At 48.2% G+C, this 22187-nt stretch overlaps 1 protein-coding gene across 5 annotated transcripts in view; it reads left to right on the forward strand.

The window, feature by feature from the left end:
* Positions 1 to 22187, forward strand: part of MYLK (myosin light chain kinase) — a 199522-nt gene that overhangs the window by 13130 nt on the left and 164205 nt on the right. For 4 of the 5 annotated variants that reach the window (XM_031454585.2, XM_064494510.1, XM_064494515.1 and 1 more), the window contains exon 2: positions 16742 to 16909. In XM_031454585.2, coding sequence (XP_031310445.2) covers positions 16745 to 16909 — 165 coding nt within the window. In that variant the 5' untranslated portion in view covers positions 16742 to 16744. Of the gene's footprint in view, positions 1 to 11418; positions 11599 to 16741; positions 16910 to 22187 lie in introns of those variants that run through there. The other variant, XM_064494504.1, reaches the window with a different exon arrangement.

Below are 22187 nucleotides of genomic sequence, written 5' to 3' on the forward strand. Positions count from 1 at the left end.
AACACCCAATGAATGCTGGGCCCATGTTCCCCTCTAGGCTGAATACTGAGAAATGAACCGCTGACTTGTGTTGGCTGAGTGTCCCAAGCAGGGTGCAGAACTGTTGGGTTCAGGAGTGGAAGATCATGAAGGGGTGAAAGGCCTGTGGACAGGCCAGTGCCCCACTAGCTGTTTCATTTCCAATCCCACTTTCGTGGCCCTTGTGGTTATATTCTCTCTCTTTTTAAAAAAATATATTTTTATTGAAGTATAGTCCGTTTACAATGTTGTGTCAATTTCTGGTGTACAGCACAATGCTTCAGTCATACTTGAATATACATATATTCGTTTTCATATTCTTTTTAACTGTAAGTTTCTACAAGATACTGAATACAGTTCCCTGTGCTATACAGTATAAACTTGTTTATCTATTTTATACATAGTTACATTCTCTTTTGTTGATCTGGCTTCTCCAATAGGATTCCAAGTCCCCTGTCTTCAAGTTCTGCTCCCCTGACCAGGTGAACTCAGCTGACACTTGGGCGGCCCTTGATCTTCCTGCTGGCCCCGTCTTTCCAAGAAACAATTGGAGGGGCAGGTGCTCTCCCACCCCCACCCCTCATGGGGCCAGTTGAGCTGACACCTCTGAGCACGGTCCTCTGTCTGGAGGGTCAGTCACGCTTGCCTGAGTTCCTGCTGATGCACCGTCAGTTTTCTCTACGCCCTTTCCTCTGGATTCCCAGGGGCACCACTTTCTTTCTCAGCAGCCCCTCTCTGGAGCAGGCTTGGGGATGGGAGAACAGAAGAAACACATGTTAGCCTCATCAGTATCTTCAGTGATACCTGAGGATGAAGTGAGGTAGACCTGACTGAGGGAAAAAGTCATTAATGGAGAAAATGCCTCACTCTCTATTCTCACCTGTTGTTGCTGGTGGTAAGAGCTGGATGTTCTCAGCAACATCCCTAATGCCTTGCTGAGACAGGGAACCAGAGGGCGTCCTTTGGGAGGGAGGCAGGGAGGCCGTGGTGCAGAAGGGCCTCAAGCTGCAGACCAGTGTGAGGGCCATGTGAGGACAGCCGAGGGTCTGCCTGGACGCCAGGCCAGCGCTGCCACAGGCACCACAGCTGGCACACAAGTGGGTTTTCTTGCCAACTCAAGGAGCACAAAGGGGAAGGTGAGAGGTGGTGGCCTGCCAGCCCCCAGCAAGAGTCCTGGAGCCTGGAGCCCGTGCAAGCAGCTCCCCAGTCAGTAGCTCCCTGGGGAGCTGGGACAGGCTTAGAACATCAGGCAGGGGTTGTCTGAACTTACAGTAGCTCAGCTTTAAAGAGCCATAGCTGGAGGAGGGACCCAGAACCTGCAGACCCGTGTGCTCAGGGTAGATGCAACAGTATGGGTGGGAGCGGAGAAACTGGGCTGGGTAGGGGAGGAAGGAGGCAGGCGGCCCTGAGCTGCCTTCATCTGCTCTCAAGTTGGCCTCTGCCCCAGCAGCCTGAGGGTTCCTAATGTCCAGCGGCCTCCTCAGGGCCAAAGTGAGAAGTGCTGGCCCTTCATGTCTGCTCCCTGAGTCTCAACTTCTCTAACTTCTCTCTCTTCGCCCTCTAATGTTCTGATACCTTCCTCCCAGTGCATGAATCCCCATGGGATCGGGACTTGGAGCTGGGTGTGGTTCCCGCTGGGTCCCAGCACCTCAATTGGCACCACAGGGGCTTGAGTCTTTGCTGAGTGCCTGGAGGCAACACTCATGTCCTCATTTTGTGCCTGACCTTCACTCCAGTCCTGTCGTCTGTCCTTGCATAGCTCCACAGTTGCTCCAGCTGGGTGGGGGACACATAGTTCTGCTACTGGGCTGTCAGAAATGAAGCAGGGGGATCTGAGCACGGAGGCACGGGGCCAGCCCAAGCCTGAAACTTCGGCCCAGAGAGGCCCAGGCTAAGCAAACACCAGCTCCAGACCCGAGGACACCCTGCCCACCTGTGGCAGTGGGGGCCTCACCCAGAGTGGCCACTTCGTGAGGAAGGAGAAGCAGGGGAGGGGTGGGGTGGGGGGGAGTCAGGGTGTGAGGGAGGAGGCCACGGGAGCAGATGGAAACCGTGGGCAGAGTGAGGTCCAGACGAGGGGTGTGTCCTTCCTCTTCCCGCAGCGCTTGTCGTCCTCTGGGAGGATACAGTGTCTGCCACGCTGTTTAACCTCTCACCTTATTTGTGCTCATCGTGGCAATGGAGGTGCCCAGTGAGCATACAGTGGTGGGTGTGTGACAGACTGAGTGTTCTGACCCTTCAGCCAGTGTTCTTCCTACTCTACTGGGAGCACAGTCTTGATAAACCTGGCTTGCTCAGCCCAGGTGACCAATAGGGATACCACTGATGATGGAAATGTTCTAAGTAGTCACAAGGGAGTTGCATCTTTTCAGCATGCATTTGTCCAGCTGTGGAGTAAGCTTTTTAGACAAACATCAGGGGCCTAAGAAGCTGGGATCTGAAGGAAGAGTCATACAGATGTGAACCACAGGAATGAACGAACTTCTGGAATTTCCTTGCTGAGAGGGGTGTGCTTGCTTGTGGCTGTGGCTTTTGGCTACTGTGTATACATTCTGCTTCCTGGCATACAAGGCTTAGCTAGTGACTAGCAGACTAGTTGATCAGTTCAGAACCAGAAGCAGCTGGTGACTGTCAAACAAGTTCCCTCAACAGGCCCCGCCAGCCCCCTGGTGAGAGGTTAAGGGTAGCTTGTCTGAGCGGCTGTCTGCAGACTAAAGTGAGAGAGGCCCCCGCAGGGCCTTGGGCTCACAAGGGCTGACAGGATGTGCACATCAGATTGTAATTGGTACATCCAGGAGGGATGTTGGAGATCTCCTCCCAGAGAAGTTAGGACACTTCTCCAGGGCCCACTGTTAGCAGACCCTGTCCCTGAAGTTCAGTGGCTCTGGCCTTAAATTAAGCCCTTCTCTCTGGGCCTCCGTTTGCTTATTAACAGACTGAGGGTGGGCTAAGGCCCCCTGGTACACTAGGGCTGTGTGGGATCTAGTGGCAGAACCAGGACAAGATGCCAGCCAGCACCCTGGACTCTGACCCGCTCCCAGCTCCGCCCTGTGGCATCTCTAACAGTGTGATGTTGTCACCAAGGATGACATCTTGGAGTCAGAGGCCTGGGTTCAAAACCAGCTGATGAGAAGTAGCTGTCATTGTTACTTCTGCGATTTGGAATATGTTGCTCAACCTCTGAGTCTTCTCTTCATCTTTAAAATGAAAATCCTACCTATCTTATTGAGTTGCTTGGAAAATAAAAGTTAACTTAGGTAAAACCCTCAGTACAGTATCTGGCTCCTAGTAAGCATTCAATAAATGGACTATTTTTATTAGTAACAGTAGGCATTGTGGTTCACGGTCACTTCATTTAGCTGGACCTGAGGTTACCTTTCTGTGAAACAGGTGGGCTGGGTGGGACCAGTGCTTCTCCGACTCCCCATCCCCAAGGGAAGTGGAGAAAGAACTTGTATTCTGGGGGTAGGGGCTTACTCTGAAGCAGCTTACAGAAAGCATCACATTTCTTTGAAGTCTTATGGTTATTTGTAAAATCTACTTATAGTTGTCATTCTACATAGTAACATGAGCACATTGGTTCTAACATAAAGATGCTTCCCCCAAATCTCTGAGTATAGCTGATGTTCAAGGATGAGTGGCACCCCTCTGGGGATGGAGGGGTGATGGCGTCATTTCTAAGGTCCCTTCTAGCCCCAGCATCCCAGGTTCCCAAGGTGAGTGACTCTCCTCTGCAAAGGACCTGAGGTTGGTACCCAAGAATCCTGAAGGAGCCTCAGAGAGGCAGGCTCCCCTGTGCCCCTATCCCTGATGGGACTGCATAGTTCTCAGTAGGTACAGCCAGCAGGGAGGGAAGATGATGCAGCCCCTCGGAGTGAAAGACTAAGAAGTCTGAAGGAGGAGCAGGGCTGTGTCTGAGCCTGACTTTAGGCCCTTGGGCTGATAAACCTGGCTGGGCTGGGTTGGCAGCTCTCCACCACCCCAGGTAAGTTCCACTTGAACACTAAGCCATTGTTTCCCATCCAGAGCTGCATGATGTCCTGGGGACAGGCCCTCATATCATGGGAGGGTAGGTGAGGACAAGGGGGAACTGCATGTGGAGACACAGGGTTTGTCACACTGCCAGGGCATCCTCCTTGCTGTTCTGATGCAGCACCCACAGCCGAGGTCTGGGATTGTGCCCAGCCAGTAGGCAGAGAACCAAGGGGGCCCTGGAAAAGAGTAGCAAGACTTGGGGGAGAACATAGAGGTGTCTGGCCTGTGAATGGGAAGAGAGAGCATCTCTGTAAGTGGGGAGAGGCATATCTACTGATGGTGGCGTCGGTCCTGCATATATTTGCTAGAAATTAGCAAGTAAGCATGGTATCTCCCTCAGGCACGAGGGTTTGAAATGAAGTCATCCATTTATTTGGGACAAATATAAGGAGCTTTCTCTGGAAGAGGATTGACTACATTAGTCAAATTTATACCTATCAGTTATCATTCCAATAAAATCTAAGGGAATATCAACACAGTTGTTATACTGGAAATTTCCTGTTGGGCATGGTGTTTACCGGATAAGATTGAACACATCTTGCTAAATCTTTCCTGAGCATGTTACCAAATTGAGCCAGAATTTGGGGTAAGGACTAGATTCTAGTTCTGCTTTATTAGCTATGTGACTTTAGGCAAGTCACTTGGTCTTTGAACCTAGATTTCCCATCAATAAAATGGGGTTGTAACATATCTCAATATGTTGTGAAATTAAAATGAGATCTTGATTGGGAAAGCACTTCATAAGTTGTCAGTAGCTCAGTGTTTATTTTATTTATGAATTTTTTGTTGTTTGAGGCAGGAGGCAATTAGGTTTATATATTTATTTATTTATTTTAATGGAGGTACCTGGGATTGAACCCAGGACCTTGTGCATGCTAAGCACACGTTCTACCACTGAGCTATACCCTCCCTCTCCTCAATGTTTATTTTAAGTCAAAAGCGTTTTAGTAGCATTATTGAAGAGCACTACTACCCTCCACAACCTAGTCTCAATTAATTTAATGACTACATCTCTTAAACCCTCTCTTGACCCATCCCTTTCCCAGATGCATTTCCTTGCTCTGAGGCATGCACCACCATCTCCTCAGCCCAGCTCAGCACTCTACTGCAGGGCTCACTTGTTTAGATGGTCATGGTTCATTCTCTATGCCTTGCAAACTTCAGGTCTCTTCCCTCCTGTCTTTGAAGATACATAGGTCCATTCTGGGTCCGTTTCCTAATCTATAAAGTAAGGGAGTTGACTAGGTGATTTAGGTCCCCAGCAATCCTCACATTCTGCAGCCCAGCCATATTCTGCTATGCTAACAGTAAATGAGAATTTGGGAGGATTGAGAGCAATGCATATGACAAGTAACTGATAAAGAGCATGAAGTAGTAATCTACTCTCTGTGATAGATAAGGCAATGTTTGCGGCAATATTTCAATGAACTAGAACATCTAAGTGAAATGTGATACCTCTGATTGGTCCCCATGGCTGACTGTTAACCTGAGAGTCACCATTTGCTGAGTGCTTGCTATTGTTAGAAACTGCATTACAGTTACAGTGTACTAGGTATTCTGAGTATCTACTTTGTGTTAGGTACTTGACCTTCCCTCTAATCTCCACAGAGCCCTACAAAACAGATTTACAGATGGGAAAATTGAGGTTTAGAGAGATTAAGTCACCCATGTTCATCCAGCTACTAAGTGGCAGAAGCGGGTTCAAGTGCAAGCATGTCTGACTACAAAGCCTGTGATGGAATCACCCACCCAAGTCCACTGGCTGGCGTCACCACCTAGGCTACTCTTAGATTGTCAGTTTCTTATTTTCAGTCCCAAGACTGGTGGTTATCCCAGCAGCATTCTTAATACAGTTCTAGGCTTGACTCTAGAGTAGGAATTGGTCCTCTCTGGTTGAAGTGGCGAATCTGAAGATACCATGGGAAAAACCCACCTGGATTTAGCACCCTCCTTCCTCCGGCATGATGGAGACACCAGGTCTTGACTCCTTCCTCATTCTCCTTCTCTGTGCACCTGCCTTCTTGTCACACTAACCAAGGGTGGGAGGGAAACTAGAAATACATACACTGTTGGCTGCAGGTTGTGTCTGTGGAGGTAATTAGAAAACAATTGCAAATTCGAATTTCAAATCCAGGAGCCTGTAGGAGTTGGTGGAGCAGGTTGGCTTGCCTCATTTTCCTGTTCTGTGTCACAGGATTTGCAAAAGAAGGATTCCTCAGGCCTGTCAGTAAGGGAAGCACAGGGGGAAACAGGATGTGTTAGAGCTGGCTGGGTGCTGGCAACTGTGGGCCCCAGGAGGTCCAGCAGGAGCTGTAGATGCTTGAGGCTGGAGACAGTCTTCAAACTCAGCCCTGGTTCTTATCAGCATCCACATCTCTGCATCCCCTCCTGTCGGAGGCTGTGCTTCCTGCTCCCTCTCTCCTTGGAAGACACTGTTCCAGCCCAATGCCTGAAGCTCCTACCAGGAAAGGCCAGCCTCCCACAGAAGGGTCCTCCTTGTTCTTTCTCCTTGAATCAGCCAGGCATTAGTCCAGCCACAGGGCTGGTGTTTTCCCAGGAGAAAAAGGCCATGGGGTGCTGGCATCTCCCCTAAACTGTGTGGAGAGGAACTGGGGCCATGTTCAGTGGCCACAGTTCATCTGCACCCATGTTCTCAGAATCCAAGGCCTCTCCCAGCTCAGGATCCTTTGGACCAGTCCCTTCAGATCATCACCACAGGGCCAGCTCCCTGCGGAAAGCTTAAGGGCAGCATGTGCTTCGTGACTCAGAAAGAAGGGATGGGACACATCTGTCTGGAGCTGGAGAAGCTGCTCAAGGCCCCTCCAGGTGTGACCAGCAGAATCATGAGCTCCCTTCCTTCCTGGGCCTTCTTTTCCAAAGCTTTTCTAGGCTTCTCTATAGACCAGGAGGGAGGTTGCCGGGCAGTGTCATGGCACAGGTGGTGACCCTTCCCTTTACTCCCTCTCCCTCTGCTTTCGACCCTCTGACACTCCAACCCCAATAGCAGGCTCATACTGCCAGGGGCTGCCCCAGCGCCCCCACCTGCCTCTCCATCTATCTGCTCCCACTGCCCTAGACTCCTGTTTCAAAATAACTCAGATTACTAATGTTAGTTGAGTTGGAGGAGGAAGAGGAAGTGTAAAGTAGTAGAAAGAAAAGGAATATATCCATTTACTTTATGAACAAATGATACTCCCCAGCACCCTGCCCCATTAATTTTGCTGTTAATATTTGCCACTCTGCTAAGAGAAGTCCCTTTGAGTACTTACTTCACTGCCTGACACATAGTAAGTGCTCACTAAACAGTGGCTATTATTGGTTCTTTTTTTCTCTTCTTTTTTTCCTGGGGTTTCCCCTCACTCTTTCAGTCCCAGCACATCTCTGGACAGACCTCACAGAATCAGAAGCTCTATCTGGGGGCTGGCCAGAGGCTGAGGAGCTGGAATAACCACACATGTGCCCGTTCCTAGCGCTGGTCCAGTCTTCAGAGTCTTCATGGCCCGTGCTGGTGTCTCCTAAGTGTACCTTGAGGACTAGGTGCTCCTGCCTGATTCAGCTGCTGGCCTGTGAAGCCCTGCGTGGTAAGCCTGGAGCAGAAGAGACTTCTTTCCTCTTCTCTGGTGTCCTGCTCTGGGCTTGGCTCCCCCTGCTGGAATCATTCCTAACTGCCCAGGTATCCTATAGAGAGCTGAAGGCAGTCCTAGAGACACGGGTGAGCTAGGGCAGGAAGGTCCAGAGAGGCCCTTCAGGTCAGAGAGAGAGAAACAGAGACGGGAAGTGACTTTCTTAAGGTCACACAGCTGGCTAGGGTGCAGATACAGCAAGCACCAGAGTGGCTGGCTCTTCTGTGCTATTTTACCCTTGGGTGCTGCCTCCTTATTTCTCCTGAGCTGGTCCCTTCCTTGGCCAAGGCTGCATCTGTCCTCTGAGCTTCTGAGAGTAATCTTAAGACAACATTAACAATAGCAGTCACCATGGATCGAGCACTTATTCTGTGCCGGAAACTAGGGTGGGGCTGTTTTTGATACATGTTACTGATCCTCATAGTGACCCTGAAGGTAGGGGAGTATTCGTGCCAGCTCCATTTTACAGATGGATAAACTAAGACTTTCAGAGGTTATCCCTTGCCTCAGGCCACACAGTTTAGCAGTGAAGAATGCATGTTTGACTGCACAGCAGTCTGCTCCCCGCTAAGGGGCATCCTGTGGATGGAAGTCTCAAGCGCTGTTCCTGTTCCCCGAGTGGATTTCCTGGGCTCCCTTGGACTGAGGTGGGCTGCTCCTGCCTGATCCTCACACTGGAGGATGGGAGGCAAGGTATTTGAGAAGGGGATGGCTGAATAAATACTCTTGTGACCCCAAACTTACTTCTGCAGGGATGATACCGATAATGAACTGGGTGAACTTTAGGACGTTGCTAGACTGGGATAGGAATGTGCATATTGCTAATTTAATTATAATCGGGGTTTCTGGCTCTGGCTTTGATTTCTTTTTTGCCATGTGACTTTTATTGCAGCAAGCATCTCTCAGCTGGTCTCATTAAATCTCAAATTAAGCAAGAATCCCCACAGGAAGAGAGCAGCTCCAGGAGACCAGGCCTCACTCCTTCACACTGTGTGTTTGGTTGCAGGTGTTTCTTATTTTGATCTGTGTATATGTGTGTGTGTCCCCTTTAAAAAAAATTTTAACATAACTTTCTGCCAAAGAGGTGGGCACTCAGGGTAGAATTGCTGAGCAGACATGCTCCTCCCGCCCGTGGTCTGCTGCTCTGCTGATGTGGCCTGGCTGACGTGGGCAGCTGTCAGCCTGCAGAAGCGCAGACCTCCTTTAATGTGTTTTCTGAGAGGAAAGGCCCAGGATGCCATGGGGAGGGAGAGGCTGCCTGTGGGCTCAGGGAAGAACTCAGCTGTGGGGGACAGAGTGGGCTGGCTTTGCCTGATTTCCCTTAAGAACCCAGAAACCTGGACCCGAGTCTCTCAGGGATGTCAGTAGAGTGCCAGAGAGTGCACCAGGGCCAGGTGTAATTGTGTCTGCTACACACACAGGAAGCCTGAGAAGCAAAGAGCAGAAAGGAGGCATGAGTTCCATGCTAGGCTTTGTTTCTTAAAAGTTTTTTTTATTTTGGGGGGAGTTAGTTAGGTTTATTTTTTTTTTAATGGAGGTAGTAGGGATTGAATCCAGGATCTCATGCATGCTAAGCACGCACTCTACCACTGAGCTATACCCTCCCTCCCTGCCATGCCAGGTTTTGAGCCAGGCCTGGTACCCATGTGTCTGGAACCAAATGTCTATAGGCCCCAGAGGGGTAATTTTTAAAATCGTTTTAACCTTTTCTTCCACTCCTTTCCAACAAAATGAAGTGGTGCCATTGTTTGGAAGTGATTTTTTTATGTTTTCTTGCCCAGATTTCAATTTATTCATAGTAGTCCACAAGCATTTGTTGAGAATGTACTGCATCCTCATCTGTATTCTAGGCATTAGGGATCCAGTAGTGAGAGAAATATGCAGGTGGAGACCTACGACCTGGTGGAAGAGCTTGTGTTCCAGTAGGGGAGACAGATGTTAATCAAATAACCACACAACTGCATGGCGTCCAGCTGTGATATGTGTGATAGATGCAACATCCATGATTTTGTCCAAATCGCCGTCCTTGTGCAAAATGACTTCCCAGCCCCATTACCTCGCAGAGACCTCCATCTAGGAGAGTTAGATCAGGATTCACTTCTGTTCCTCAGGGATGAACAGCATTGTATTTTCGAATTCATTTCTTCCTTTATTATCCATAAAATATTTTAGTATCTACCATATATAATGTCTTCCAGTATCTGGGTGCATATTCAGTCTTGACCAAGGATTTAATTGACTTAAGGGTCTTCATCAGTGTCTATCTTAGTCTTCAGACCTCTCTGGTCTATATTTGTTCAACCATTCTCCTCAGAAGAAAATATGGAATCAAATTAGGTATTGATTCACCTCTTCCCCACCCACCTCCCAAAGCTGCACACCACTACTCCTATAAAACCACTTTTCCGTTTGCACTCGTGTGTTTAAGGAGGACAGAAGTGAGAGCAGATGGTGACAGGGGAGTAGAGGTGTAGGCTAGAGCAATGGTTCTCAAAGTGGGCCCTGGGGACCCTGAGACTCTCCCATGGGCCCAGGATGTTCAAATAATTTTTGGAATAAGATGTCATCTGCCTTTTCCACTCTCCTTTTTTCTCAAGTGGAGTTTTCCAGAAGCTACAAATACCGTGATGTCACAAGCAACTGGATGCAGAAACAGATATGAAAACGTTCATGTCTTCTATTAAGCCAGACATTAATTTGCAAAAATGAACAATTCTTCTTACTAAACTTTTTGTTTTATAAAATGTTTTTCTTTTAAAAATGTTATTTATGTTAAATATAATAGGCTTATTATTGATTTTTCAAGTGAATTACTGTTTCTTAGTTTTAATTTCTAATAGAGTAAATATTGATAGCAACAATTCACACACAGAAGCTTTTGGGGATCCTCAGTAATTTTAGGAACATATAGGGGCTCTGAGACCAAAAAGTTTGAGAACTGCTGAGCTAGAGGGTAAAGGGTCAGCTGGTGTTAGAAGAATACCAGTTACTCAAGAATCAGACATGAGCCAGTGGAAAAGCTTAAATCCACGTCATTCCTGATTTGGATGCCTGCAGTCTGTCCCAAGGTGTCAGTTGCCTAAAATGAGAGATGCCTTTGGAACTATGGAAATATCTTCTCTCCCCTGGAGAAGAGGAACTGGACTGGGCATCACCTTGATACAAAGTGAGGTTTGCGCCAAGGACCTCACTTGAAGCTCTCCAGGGGTCATGAGCAGCACTGCTAGGTCCTGTTTTCAACGTGCACACAATCTGTAGAGCCTGGTTCAAATCCCAGCCCAGATTCCCTAAGACAGTTGCAACATAGGTGTCCCCCAGCCATCTGCTCCCTGGGCCTGCTCCCACTGCAGGGATTCTAGACAGGCCTTCTTCAGCTCAAGGAGGAAGAAGCTGAGTCTCAGGCAGCAAGTGTCTCAACAAGTGTCTCATCCCAGGGTGGTAATCCCAGGCACATGTACCAGGGGTGGATGGTGTCCCAGGCCAGATGTGGAGTTGGGGGACTCAGCTCGCTGCTTGACAGCATCACCCCTTTGCTCTACACTCAGATTGGAACCCACAGCCCTGAACAAGTAAAAACCTGTGAGCTTCCATCCCTGATTTCCCCGGGACTCCATTGAGAGCCTCTGCAGCTGGCAGCCAGGGGTTTCAAAGGTCACCCCAGCTGGGCGGATTAGAACAACAGATCTCTCTGACCTGGTGAAGTTGGCTGCCCGGCGCAAGGCAAGTTGCAACATCTGCAAGCAGTCAGACAAACGCCCCTTAACTTTTCCAGTCTGGCCCTGGGCTCTGCAGCCTCCCTGGCTCTCCTTCACTGTCTTCCTTTTCGGGCAGACTTTGGACAGGCATCTCAGCAGGACAGTGCTAAAGAGTGGCCGCCCATGCAGCCCGACTCCCGGGAGAGCTGCCTGGGGAAGAAGCCACGGTAAGGCGTGTCCGTTCCCTGGTGGGTGGCCCTGCCCCACTGCTTGCTCCCCTGGGTCACAGCAAGTCAGCAGGTACGGCCCACAGCCGAGGAGAAGCTCGTTCCCGGATTAGGAGTGATTAGGGAATTTGTCAGATTTGAGTGCACTGAAGAGAGGATTAAGGTGGGGAGAGGGAACTGTCATTGCCTTTGCACCTCGGGTGGTTGCTGTGCCTGCTGTGTGCCAGTGGCTCCCAGTGGGCTCATGGCTGACTGCCAGGCTTCCAGTGCAGAGCCTGCTGGGAGCCCTTCCCTGTAGGGAAGGGATGGTATTTCCAGGATGCCTTGCTGCCTGACCAGGTGCTTAAGGACAACGAGCATTTAAAATGTATGCACTTTGGGTAGGGAAGGGGACAGCTGTTTTGTTTATAACTTGAGTCCTAATTTAAGCTCTTCTCTGAGTCTTTTTGCCTCAGAGTTGCCCCTCTTTTGGCCAAAGTTGAAAGTGTTCCTTTCTGGGTTCAAGGGATAATTTAAAGTGCTTTTGATCGAATTAAAGTCAAATTAATTTAGTGCTGCTTTGAATGATTCTTAAGTTCTGCTACTTGTGAAAAGCTTATTTGGAGGGGAGCTTTGGCTGAGCATTGTGTGTCTTTGGCGGTTGAGGGGAGGGTGCTGCTTGCAGCTCCCGGACCACCGCTCTTCTTGATCCCCTCCTCCTTTTGTTCTCTTCTTACTCCTCTCCCCTTTGATCTACATTTAACTGGTATTGAATGTACTCCCCTAGCTAGTATTTGATTGCAGCCACGGAGCACTGCTTTGCGGAGGAAGAAATAATTGCAGAAGCCAGCCAGACCCACTGGTATTTTCAATCGGAATGTGGTCACCAGGCTGGATGAGGGATTAGAGGGGAATAAAGATGGTTTGATTTATTATTATTGTTATTATTATTTTGATAGCGCATTCCAAATATGTCAGTAACCATTAATTGGTAGTGCGGACGGAATCTGTTTGTGTATCTGAGGGCAGTGGGCGGGGCAACAGGCCAGCAGAGCTGTTTGGTGTGCCCGGCCAGCCTGGGGCTGGGCTCTGGTTCTGCCTGCATGATAGTTAATAGCTGCCCTATCCACTCACCTCTATGCCTCGCAGGGCATGGGGTGTCTCCTTGCTGTATTGACTTGTCTGTTCTGTTTCTAACCTGAAGCCCGCCCGATATTCCCAGCTGCCCAGGGATGGATGACATCAGTCTTATGTGTTTGAAGCCAAGCATGTTCATTTTGATGATAGCATCCAGAGCCTTCGGGAGACCTCAGAAGGTCTTGGGTCAAGAGAATTTGTAGAGAGGATTCTGAGCCTGTGTCACCACTCCTAGGTTCCGGGTCCCCTGAAAGCAGAGGTGGAAAGGTCTTGTGTCTTCCAAAGCCAGAACTGAAAGCTGAAGCTGGTGTTACATTCCCCAGCCCCTTCCTTTGTTCAACTCTCAGGCTTCTGCCTATTGCATCTCCCATCACTGGGGATAGCAGGAAACCCCTCATCTGGGTCTGGGGCCCCTCCTGGGAGCCCACAGTGTACAGCTGCGATAAGTTGGTTTCCACTTCTTAGCTTTGTGACCTTGCACAAGTGTAGTTGACTTTCTGAGCTCGGTGTCTTCATTTTTTAACGGAGTGTAATCAGAACTGCCTTGCAGGACCAGGGGGTTGAGTGAGATTAGGGCCCAGCACTCTGTCAGGTGCATGCACCTTGCCCATTCAACGCTAGGGCAGACAGGACAGTGTTGTGGAGGCTGCCAGGGGGCCCGGGCCCTCCTACTTCTCACTGTCTACCATCTGCTTCCCACTGCTATTAATCCCACTCAGATACCCTTGCCCTGAGGATAAGCAGGCTGGCCTGGGCTTTCTATCCTTGGTAAAAAAAGATCTGTCCTGCAGGGTGGGGAACCTGCTTTCCCTTTAAGAACAGGATAATGCCATTATTGAGGGCCTTTTATGCTGTGTACTAAGTATTTTATAGACACTCTCATTTGAATCCTCCCCTCAACCTTGTGAGGTTGATATTATCATTCCCAATTTACAGAAAAGGAAATTGAGACCAGGAGTGTTGAAGTACATTGCCCGGACCATGGCTGGAATGTAGCAGTGCCCTGGGTTTGTGGCTGGATCCGACCCCTGTGATACTGCCCTCACTCCCCCACCCCTGGAGCTGGCAGCACAGAGTGCATCCTTCCCCAAACTTCAGTGGCAGTGGAAGAGGCTGGAAGGAGCAGTGTCCCCTCTGGGCTGTGGTCCTAGGTGGCTCTGCAGGATATAAGAGCCTGATTTCTTCCCTACTCCCCTGTTATCACACTCAACACACACACGTAATTGTTCAGTACTGTAACCCTAGCACCTAGCTTGGCACATGGTAGATGCTCAATAAAAATATCTCAATTGAGTGAATGACTATATCCTGAGTCTTACCATTAAATGATATGATTACTTTGAAATGATTCTGCAAACACATATGCAAGCACAATGTTGTAAATACAGCAAAATTCTCATTCTTTCTACTTTTCTGTTTGAAATTTTTCATAATAAAACTTATTTTTAGTTTAAAATTTCCATATTATTAAATTCCTATTATTATTTTCCTTGTAAACGTACACTCATATAACTGCCTGATATTCTACTGTATTTAACCAGTTCCTACCGTTGGATATTTAACTGTTTTTTTTTCTATTTCTATTTAGCTGGATTATTTTTCTATTTATTTTCCTATAAATAATGTGATTAACATTCTTATATATAAATTAGGGGCTGCATCTCTGATTCTTTCCCAATAATACATCTCTAAATGCAGGATACTAGGGAAAGAGCTGGACTTTTTTTTTCAGGATCTTTTTGCCAAATTGCTCTCCAGAAACATTGCACCAGTTTATACTCCTCAGAAGGGTGTGAGTGTGCCCACAGTCTCACTGGTACTCTATGTTATCTTTCTTTTTGAATGTAAGTTTGGTAATTTTTAAAAAATAATAACTTATTCTTAGTTTGCACTCGTGGATTCTATCTAATGGAGGCTGGGCGTATCCATTTGTGTTGTGGTCATTTGTCTATGTTCTGTGAACCATCCAAGTGCCCATTTATCTGTCCGGCTGTTTTCCTACATATAAAGCATCCTGGTCCTTCATTCTTGTGGCAAACGTTTTATCCCAGATCATCAGCTGCCTTTTAATGTTGTCAAAAGTATGCTTTGACATATAGAAAACCTCAGTTCTGTATGTATGTGGTAGCAGCTCTCAACTTTCTCCCTTATTACCTCAGCCTCAGACCCCCTTCCCACCAGCCAACACTGACTGCTAACAGGAGACAAGAGGGCTTAGTGGTTAAGAATGGGAGCTTCGGTGCCTGACCCCTGGGATCAAATGCTAGTTCTGCCCCCTACTAAATACCATGACCTTGGGCCAATTTCTTAATCTCACTGAACCTCGGTTTCTAATCCATAAATGAGATGATGAGATTATCTGTCACTTAGTGTTGTTGTAAGGAGCAAATGGGCTATTATTTATAAAGTGCTTAGAATAGTTCCTGGTTTGTAGTCAGTGCTACCTAAATTTTGCTTTTATTGTGACTTTGCAGTGAAACTGTGAGTCTTATCATTTGGAAAGGAAAGGATTTTGTTTGCAAAGCTAATACATCATCAGTGAAAGAGAAGCTGGGTTTGTCAAGCAGGGGCTGAGCCCTGTGACAAACAAAACTCGGTCTTTGTTACTTTAACTTGTACTTCAAAATAGATCTCCCTTTTATTTTTGTTAGATGTTATTAAGTTTAAACAAACTAATTACATGCCCAGACACCACTGTTCATTTCTGTCACCTGACCCCACTCAGCATGGGGCTTAAGCTTGTGACTAAAGATCCCTAGAAAGTGAACAGAACAATAAAAACTAGAAATACTGTTCCTCTTCAGTTTAGTGGATGTTTGTCACAGACCTGTGATAGGCCAGGCACTATGGATTCCATGGTGAGTAAGACGTGGTCCCCAACCTGGACCCACATCCCAGCCTGGTGAGTCTCCCACCTGGACTTGGAATCTGGAGCAGGGATACTGGGGATGTACTCCAAGGGGTGGCAACTGGTGTCCAGTGACCTTGGCTGGGGTCTGACAACCCGGCCTCTTTCGTCTACTGCCTGTTTCCCCAGCCTGGTTCTCCAGCCTTTCCTGTGGAGTTTGAGAGCTTCCCTCTTCCTCATCTTTCCAACAGATCCCTCCTCCATTTAGAAGCACCAGAGTCAATTTCTCTAGTTTGCAACCAGGAACTCAGTACCTGTAATTCCATTGCTGGAATCAATCTTAAGGAAGTTCCTTTGTTCCGATCACCTGCCAGCCCCCGTCAACATCTTGTCTAATCCCAACCAGGCCTTGGTCTAGGAGTCAGGAGCCTGAGGTTTTCTTGCCAGTGATGCCATCATTTTGCTTTGTCTCTTTGGGCAAGTGACTTACCTTCTCTGGGTCACAATTATAAATAGAGGAGTTAGCCTGGATAATCTTAAAATGCTGCCTTCTCTGACATTCTGTGACCTTTGAGGCTTTCTCGCAGCCTAGTCCCCGGATGTGGGATGTCCTCCCAGGCTTTGCTCCCTTCCCTCTTTCAGCCCCACCCTCTCCTCTGCCCTCCCCCAGGATCCTTGCCCTATTAACCCCAAACTAATTCCTTCCTTGGAGTATGGTTTCCATTTTTCTTTAGCCTGTGAGCTCACAGTTCAGGCAAAAGCAGCTTGTACTTTCTGCCATAAGCACCTAATGTAGATATTAATTCTGAAGGTTAAATGACAACTAAGTGCTGACTTTAGACACCCACTGTAAAAACTCTGAGAAACATCTGGTTTCTCTGTTCTTGCCTCAGCTGCCCCTTTCCTGGAAGTTCTCCATGGGGTTTTGGGGAGGCCAGGACATGGCCCTGGGTGCTGGTATCTGGGGTGGGCTGGGCCTCACCCCTGTAGCTCTGCATGTGGGGGACAGAGAGCCTCCCATTCCCAGGGAGGAGCTCCTGGTGGACCCTGACCTGATGGGGCTCCCAGTAAAACCCACGACACTGTGGCCCCAACCAGCACACTGGGCACACCAACCACCTGCAGGGAGGACAGACTGCACTCTGTCTCGTCTGACCTGGTCTTCCTTCCTGTTTGCAGAACATGGGGGATGTGAAGCTGGCTGCCTCGACACACGTTTCCAAAACCTCCCTCACCATGGATCACTCGGGAGTCGGCTCCATGCCCCTGACTGAGGCCCCGGCTTTCATTTTTCCCCCTCGGAACCTCTGCATCAAGGAAGGAGCCACTGCCAAGTTTGAAGGGAGGGTAAGAAGGGGTGCTGGGGGAGGCAGAGGGGAGGCTAGTCGGGGGGTCGCTGCTTCTACTCCAGACTTTTCCTCTGCAGGCTGACTTGGCAGAAAGCCTGCTTTTCTTTTGGACCCACATATAAAGTAAATAGATACCAATTTACTGTATTTCTTTTGTTTATGGTTGACTTCGGGCTATGGTGAAGAACTCGGGTGTGCTGGGTGGGGAACATAATGAGATGTTTTGCTATTAACACAGGTCTTGTTCTGGGTACGTGCACCTGATTATAGGAGGAGAATACATGGGGTGGTGGCCAGAAGCGCACAGCTGGGATTTAAATATGTGCACACACATCTGGACTATTGAGAGCTAACTCTTATTTTTCTCTTACTTCCTACCTGGAGGGAGTGTTTGGTTAACTAAGCTTCTCGTGTATGCACTTGATACACCCAGAGCAGTGGGGTGGCAGATAGGACCCCTTATTTCAGTTCTGTCACCTTTTGCTAATGGGTGTTGGTCTCTTGCTCTTACTGGACCTCCATTTCTTCTTCTGCAAATGGCAATGATAATTTCTTGCCCACCTTGTGCTAGAGAGGAGAAGAAGAAGATGGGAAGGTTAGCTGTAAGAACACTGAGGTTATGCCCAATTGGAGAAACTTTTAATAAGCTGCTGGCTCAGGCCACCAGGAAGTGGAATCATCATCTTGACGTGGAGATGCACATGGAAGACAGGGGGTTTGCAAGTAATATTCGTCCTGGATTAAACACGGGCAGTCTTCCCCAGGAAATGCTTTAGAAGCTAAAAGGTTTGATCTGAACAAAAGAAAGCTGAGGTGATGAGGAACTCATAGGTGGCACTATGAATCTACAAGTTAAGAGCAGGCCCCTGAAATCTTGTGGCAAGAAGGGGTCAAGTACATCACTCTTCCTGGATGACACTGGGCCTGCCTTTGTTTGAGTGGCAGGGCTGGCTGTGTGGTCATCTGGAGAGTATTCAGGGGCTGCAGTGCATTGTGTCCTCTGCACAGGCCCATCTAGCCTGCTGTTTGGTGGTGGGTATGACGTTCCTTGTTGTGTCTTTTACCTGAAGAAGATTGTTGGGGCATGTTGGTGTTGCTGCTGCAGGGTCTGTTTCTGCTCTCTGGGCACTCCCAGGCTGGGGGCTCTTTCCTGTTGCCCTGACTGTGGTTCCCCCATCCCCACATCCCCACAGCTGGCAGGAAAGAGGCAACAGGAAGAATCCCTGGGGATTTAGAAATGGGAGTGAAGTACTGACACATGCTACAACATAAATGAGCGCTGAAAACATGTGAAGTGAAAGAAGTCAGACAAAAAAGGTCACATACTGAATTATTCCACAATCTGAAATGTCCAGAATCCACAAACCTGCAGCGACAGTAGATGAGAGGTTGCCAGGAGCCTAGGGAGGAGGAGTAGGGAGTGACTGCTTGTGGGTTTCTTTTGGGGATGATGACAATGTTCTGAACTTAGATAGTAGTGGTGGTTGCACCACTTTGTGAATGTGTTATAAGACACTGGATTTACACTTAGAAATGGAAAGTGAACTTTTAAAGAATGGCTTAGCAAAACCCATCCTCTCTCCATACCCACCCTCCCGCCCTACTGCTTCTCAGGGACGGACCCCTTCCTCAAATCCAGACAGATGTGGAGAGAAAGAGATGACTTAGCTTTTGTAGATGAAGATGTCTCTGCTCCCTTTGCTGACTGTGGAAGCCATGCAGGAGCTGAGCTTTCTGGTTATTTGACTTGGAACCTTCGTAGAATGAGCTCTGGCGCAGGAGTCCACACACTGAAGTTCTCTGTTAGTCGTCCTGTGGTAGGCAGGTCAGACCTTCTCTGGACCTCGATTTCCTTATCTGAGAAGAAACAACTAGTTGTTTCTGTATTTTCTGGCCTGCAGGGATGTGAAAAGAAAATGAGCTGAAGAAGAAAATGGTAAAAACACTTCATAAAGTCAAAAAGTTTAATAACAAAATTTTTTAAAATGAGGTGATGGTTACATACATAAACAAGTCTTAAACAAGTCAGCGGCATTTCATGCATTCACCATGTTGACTGCAATGTTTGTGGAGTGTAGCATTCTTCATGTGAACGTTTTATTTTGCCTACATTGAGGAAATAGTTCACTTCGTATATTACATGTGGACCATAGGTCAAAATGAATGTATTCCTTAAAAGTCAGCTTGCAGATCTCCGTTACCATGTCCCAACTTCCTGGAGTTAACCCAGCACAACACCTTGATGGCATGCTGGTGTATGGTGGGCACAGAAGGAAGATGATTCTAGGGAGACATTAGATGGAGTGTCTGGCTACATCTGAGAATTTGCAGAGAGAAACTCAGAGGAGGGGCTGACCTAGAGAGTGCTCTGTAAACTAGCATGCTGAGAGTGCATATTATCACTGTGGCAAAGAACAGAAAGGAAGGCTTTGCATCAGGGAAGGGCCATGTCAGATGACTCCAGGATGAGGAGGTGGTTGATTGGATACTGACCTGGCGCCTTCAGAGAGGGGAAAGGTTAAGGTGGTGGTGGCCTAAGTGACAAGAGCTTGGAGTAGGAGTTTTTAATTATAAAAGACCAAGTGCCAAATGGGGCCACCCCCTGATCACAACCAGGGGTTCTCTGCCTCTAGTGTGTTTAAACCTTCTCTCCTGTGGCCATTTGTCCCTGCCTGCAGCTGACCCCTCTCCCCAGGCCCTGGGATGCATCCTGTTCTAGAGGCTTTTTCTGCACCAGCCAGTCCTGGTGTCAGTTTCACAGCAACCCCCGGGACCTCAGCTCTCCAGTAACTGAGCTCTTGCGGAATCTCTTACAACTGAATGTCTTTTAAAATAAGCCTTCAAACTACTTCTTAGGCCCAGGCTGGTGCCCACTGCAGCCGCTGGAACCCTTCTCTTCCTTGCAGCAGTCCTCATGACCTCTGTCAGCTTTCCTCTCCCCACTCTCCCTTCTAAAGCATTGCCTCCACCAGCTTGAGCTCTAAAGCCTGGGTGTGGAAGTTACTAGGTTGTGCCAGCTTCTTCTGCAGGGGGCAGAGGGACCCTCCCATCACTGTAGGAACACAGTGGACCCCACAGATGTGAGAATATTTTAAAAGTTTGTTTCCTACTGCCTTCTGAAGCTGATAATTAGAAGTTAGTTCAAGCTTGCACTTTCTGGTTTTATTCCTGAAAAGAGGTAAAAACTGCTTCCTGCCCTGCCCCTCTTCCTCTTTATGCCTATTTTTAGGTCAAGGACTTAATGAACCCCTCCCCACCTCCCTCCAATAAAGCCCCTCTTTCTATCAAAAAGACTTAGTGACCTTAAGGCAGGACCAAAGGTGCCCCTGTGGTTCTTTTCTTTTTCTAAGAAACTCCAAACTGTGAGATGTTCATCCCACACCATCTATGCCTCATGTCTATTCGGGTCTTTCCACTTTGTGGCAGATACTTTGAACCAACATGTAACCCATGACCAATCCCCTTTGCCCTTCTCTCTTCCACTCTAGAGGCCACTGCAGAGGCTTCCTTTGCAGCTAAGACTGGCTCAGTAACACATTTGGCTGAAGTCGGCTAGGGAATTTCTGGGAAAGCTCTAGCTTTTCTGATTAAAACAAAACAAAATTAAAAAAATCACTGGCGCTCTCATATTCCACCTCTCTCCTGCTTCCTGCCTTGAAAGCATTTTTGATACTTGGTGCTCAGGCAGTCATATTAAAACCATGAGGCAACAAGCCAGAGTACAAAGGATTGGTTGGGGTGGACGTGGGTTGGGGGTGCAGTAGTGGAGGCAGCATAAAGACCAGCAGCTAAGAGACAAAACTCCTACGGCTTAGCCTAATTCCAGATAGGACCTTTGGCTGTGATCATCACAAAGGAAATTTTGCAAAAACTGTTCCTAACTGATTAATACCTAATGAGATGCATGTGGAGATACTGTCTCTTTACATGATGGAATACACAGGGGAGAAGACGTAGCACAGAGAAGAAAAAAATTCCTTTCAGACCTTTCTACCAACAGTAAGGGGAGTGCTTGAGTTGAATGTGGTCTTGTGGTTAAAACATTCTGGAAGAATTTGTTCCTCCCTGGCTGTGTGCATCTAGCTTGACCCAACAGGGTCTAGGGCCTATGAGAGGAAGTCAATCACGTGAGGTTAAGTAGTAATTTAATATCACTATAGAAACTACTATTTAATCAGGGTCTGCTGATTAGGCCGAAACTATCTACCTCTGCCCTTTCTTGGTTTGCTCTGCCAGCTTGAGGAGATTGTATTTTCCAGATCTCATATAACTTTGGATCTCTATCTCATCAGTACCACCTTTAGACCCAGGCAACCCGAGCCCACATTCCAGAAACCCCTGTTCCTTTGGCTGCACCCTCACCTCAGAGTAAGGGATCTGTCTGCCCAAGGGATGTGCCCCCTGGAGCCACGCTGTTCTCCATGTTCTAGGCACCCAGGACCTTGGCATTCTCTACCAAAGGCTACCTCTAAGGCCTTTGTGGACCTCTTCCTGTGAGAAGATACTTCTAGGCCTGAGTGGTATGGTCAAGGGGTATCTGTTTGCCTGGGGGGACAAGAAGGTAGATGAAACTCAGATGTGGGGGTCTGTTGTCTGCCCCTGTGCTTAGGAGGACCCCGATGATGCAGAATGCAACTCAGATGAGAACAGCAGCACAGTGGACTGTGCCACCGCCTGGGGAGCACTGCTGCACCCAGGGCGCTGGGGCCTCCATGCACAGAGAGCCCGGGGCCGTCTGAAGCGCCGCCAGCTGCCCTGGTGCCCATGCGAGCGGCTGAAGGGCCGCTGGGCTGCTTCCCCCAGCACAGAGTCAAGTACGAGAGGAGCCAGGGGGTAGGAAAAATACTGAAATTACTGGAAATTCTTCCCTTCTGCCCTGGAATTCATTCTTATCAGAAAAAGCAAACATGGTGATGGGCCCTGGCTGTGCTGTGAATCCAATGAGCTGATACTTTAGTGCCTCTTGAAGTACAGCCCAGATGAGGTTTCTGCCCAGACCCAGGGGCTTGGTGTTTACTGAAGGGGGCTTCCCAGGTAAGGGCTAGCCTGGCCTCATTGAGGCATGTTTACGTTTAAGTTGTGGAGGCTGGAGGAAGGGAAGAGAGAAGGTCTGACACAGGAAAGCAGGACTAACTCCTCAGTTTCCTTCCACTTTCACTACCAGTGATATCCTTTCCCCACGCACTTCTTCCCAGCTCACTTCTAACTCAGAAGTGCTCAACCACTTAGAGAAATTTCGAGGAAGTATCTGGTCTGCACTCTGTCCTCAGAAGTCT

Source organism: Camelus dromedarius, chromosome 2 (genome assembly GCF_036321535.1).
Source record: "Camelus dromedarius isolate mCamDro1 chromosome 2, mCamDro1.pat, whole genome shotgun sequence".
NCBI classification, from domain to species: Eukaryota; Metazoa; Chordata; class Mammalia; order Artiodactyla; family Camelidae; genus Camelus; species Camelus dromedarius.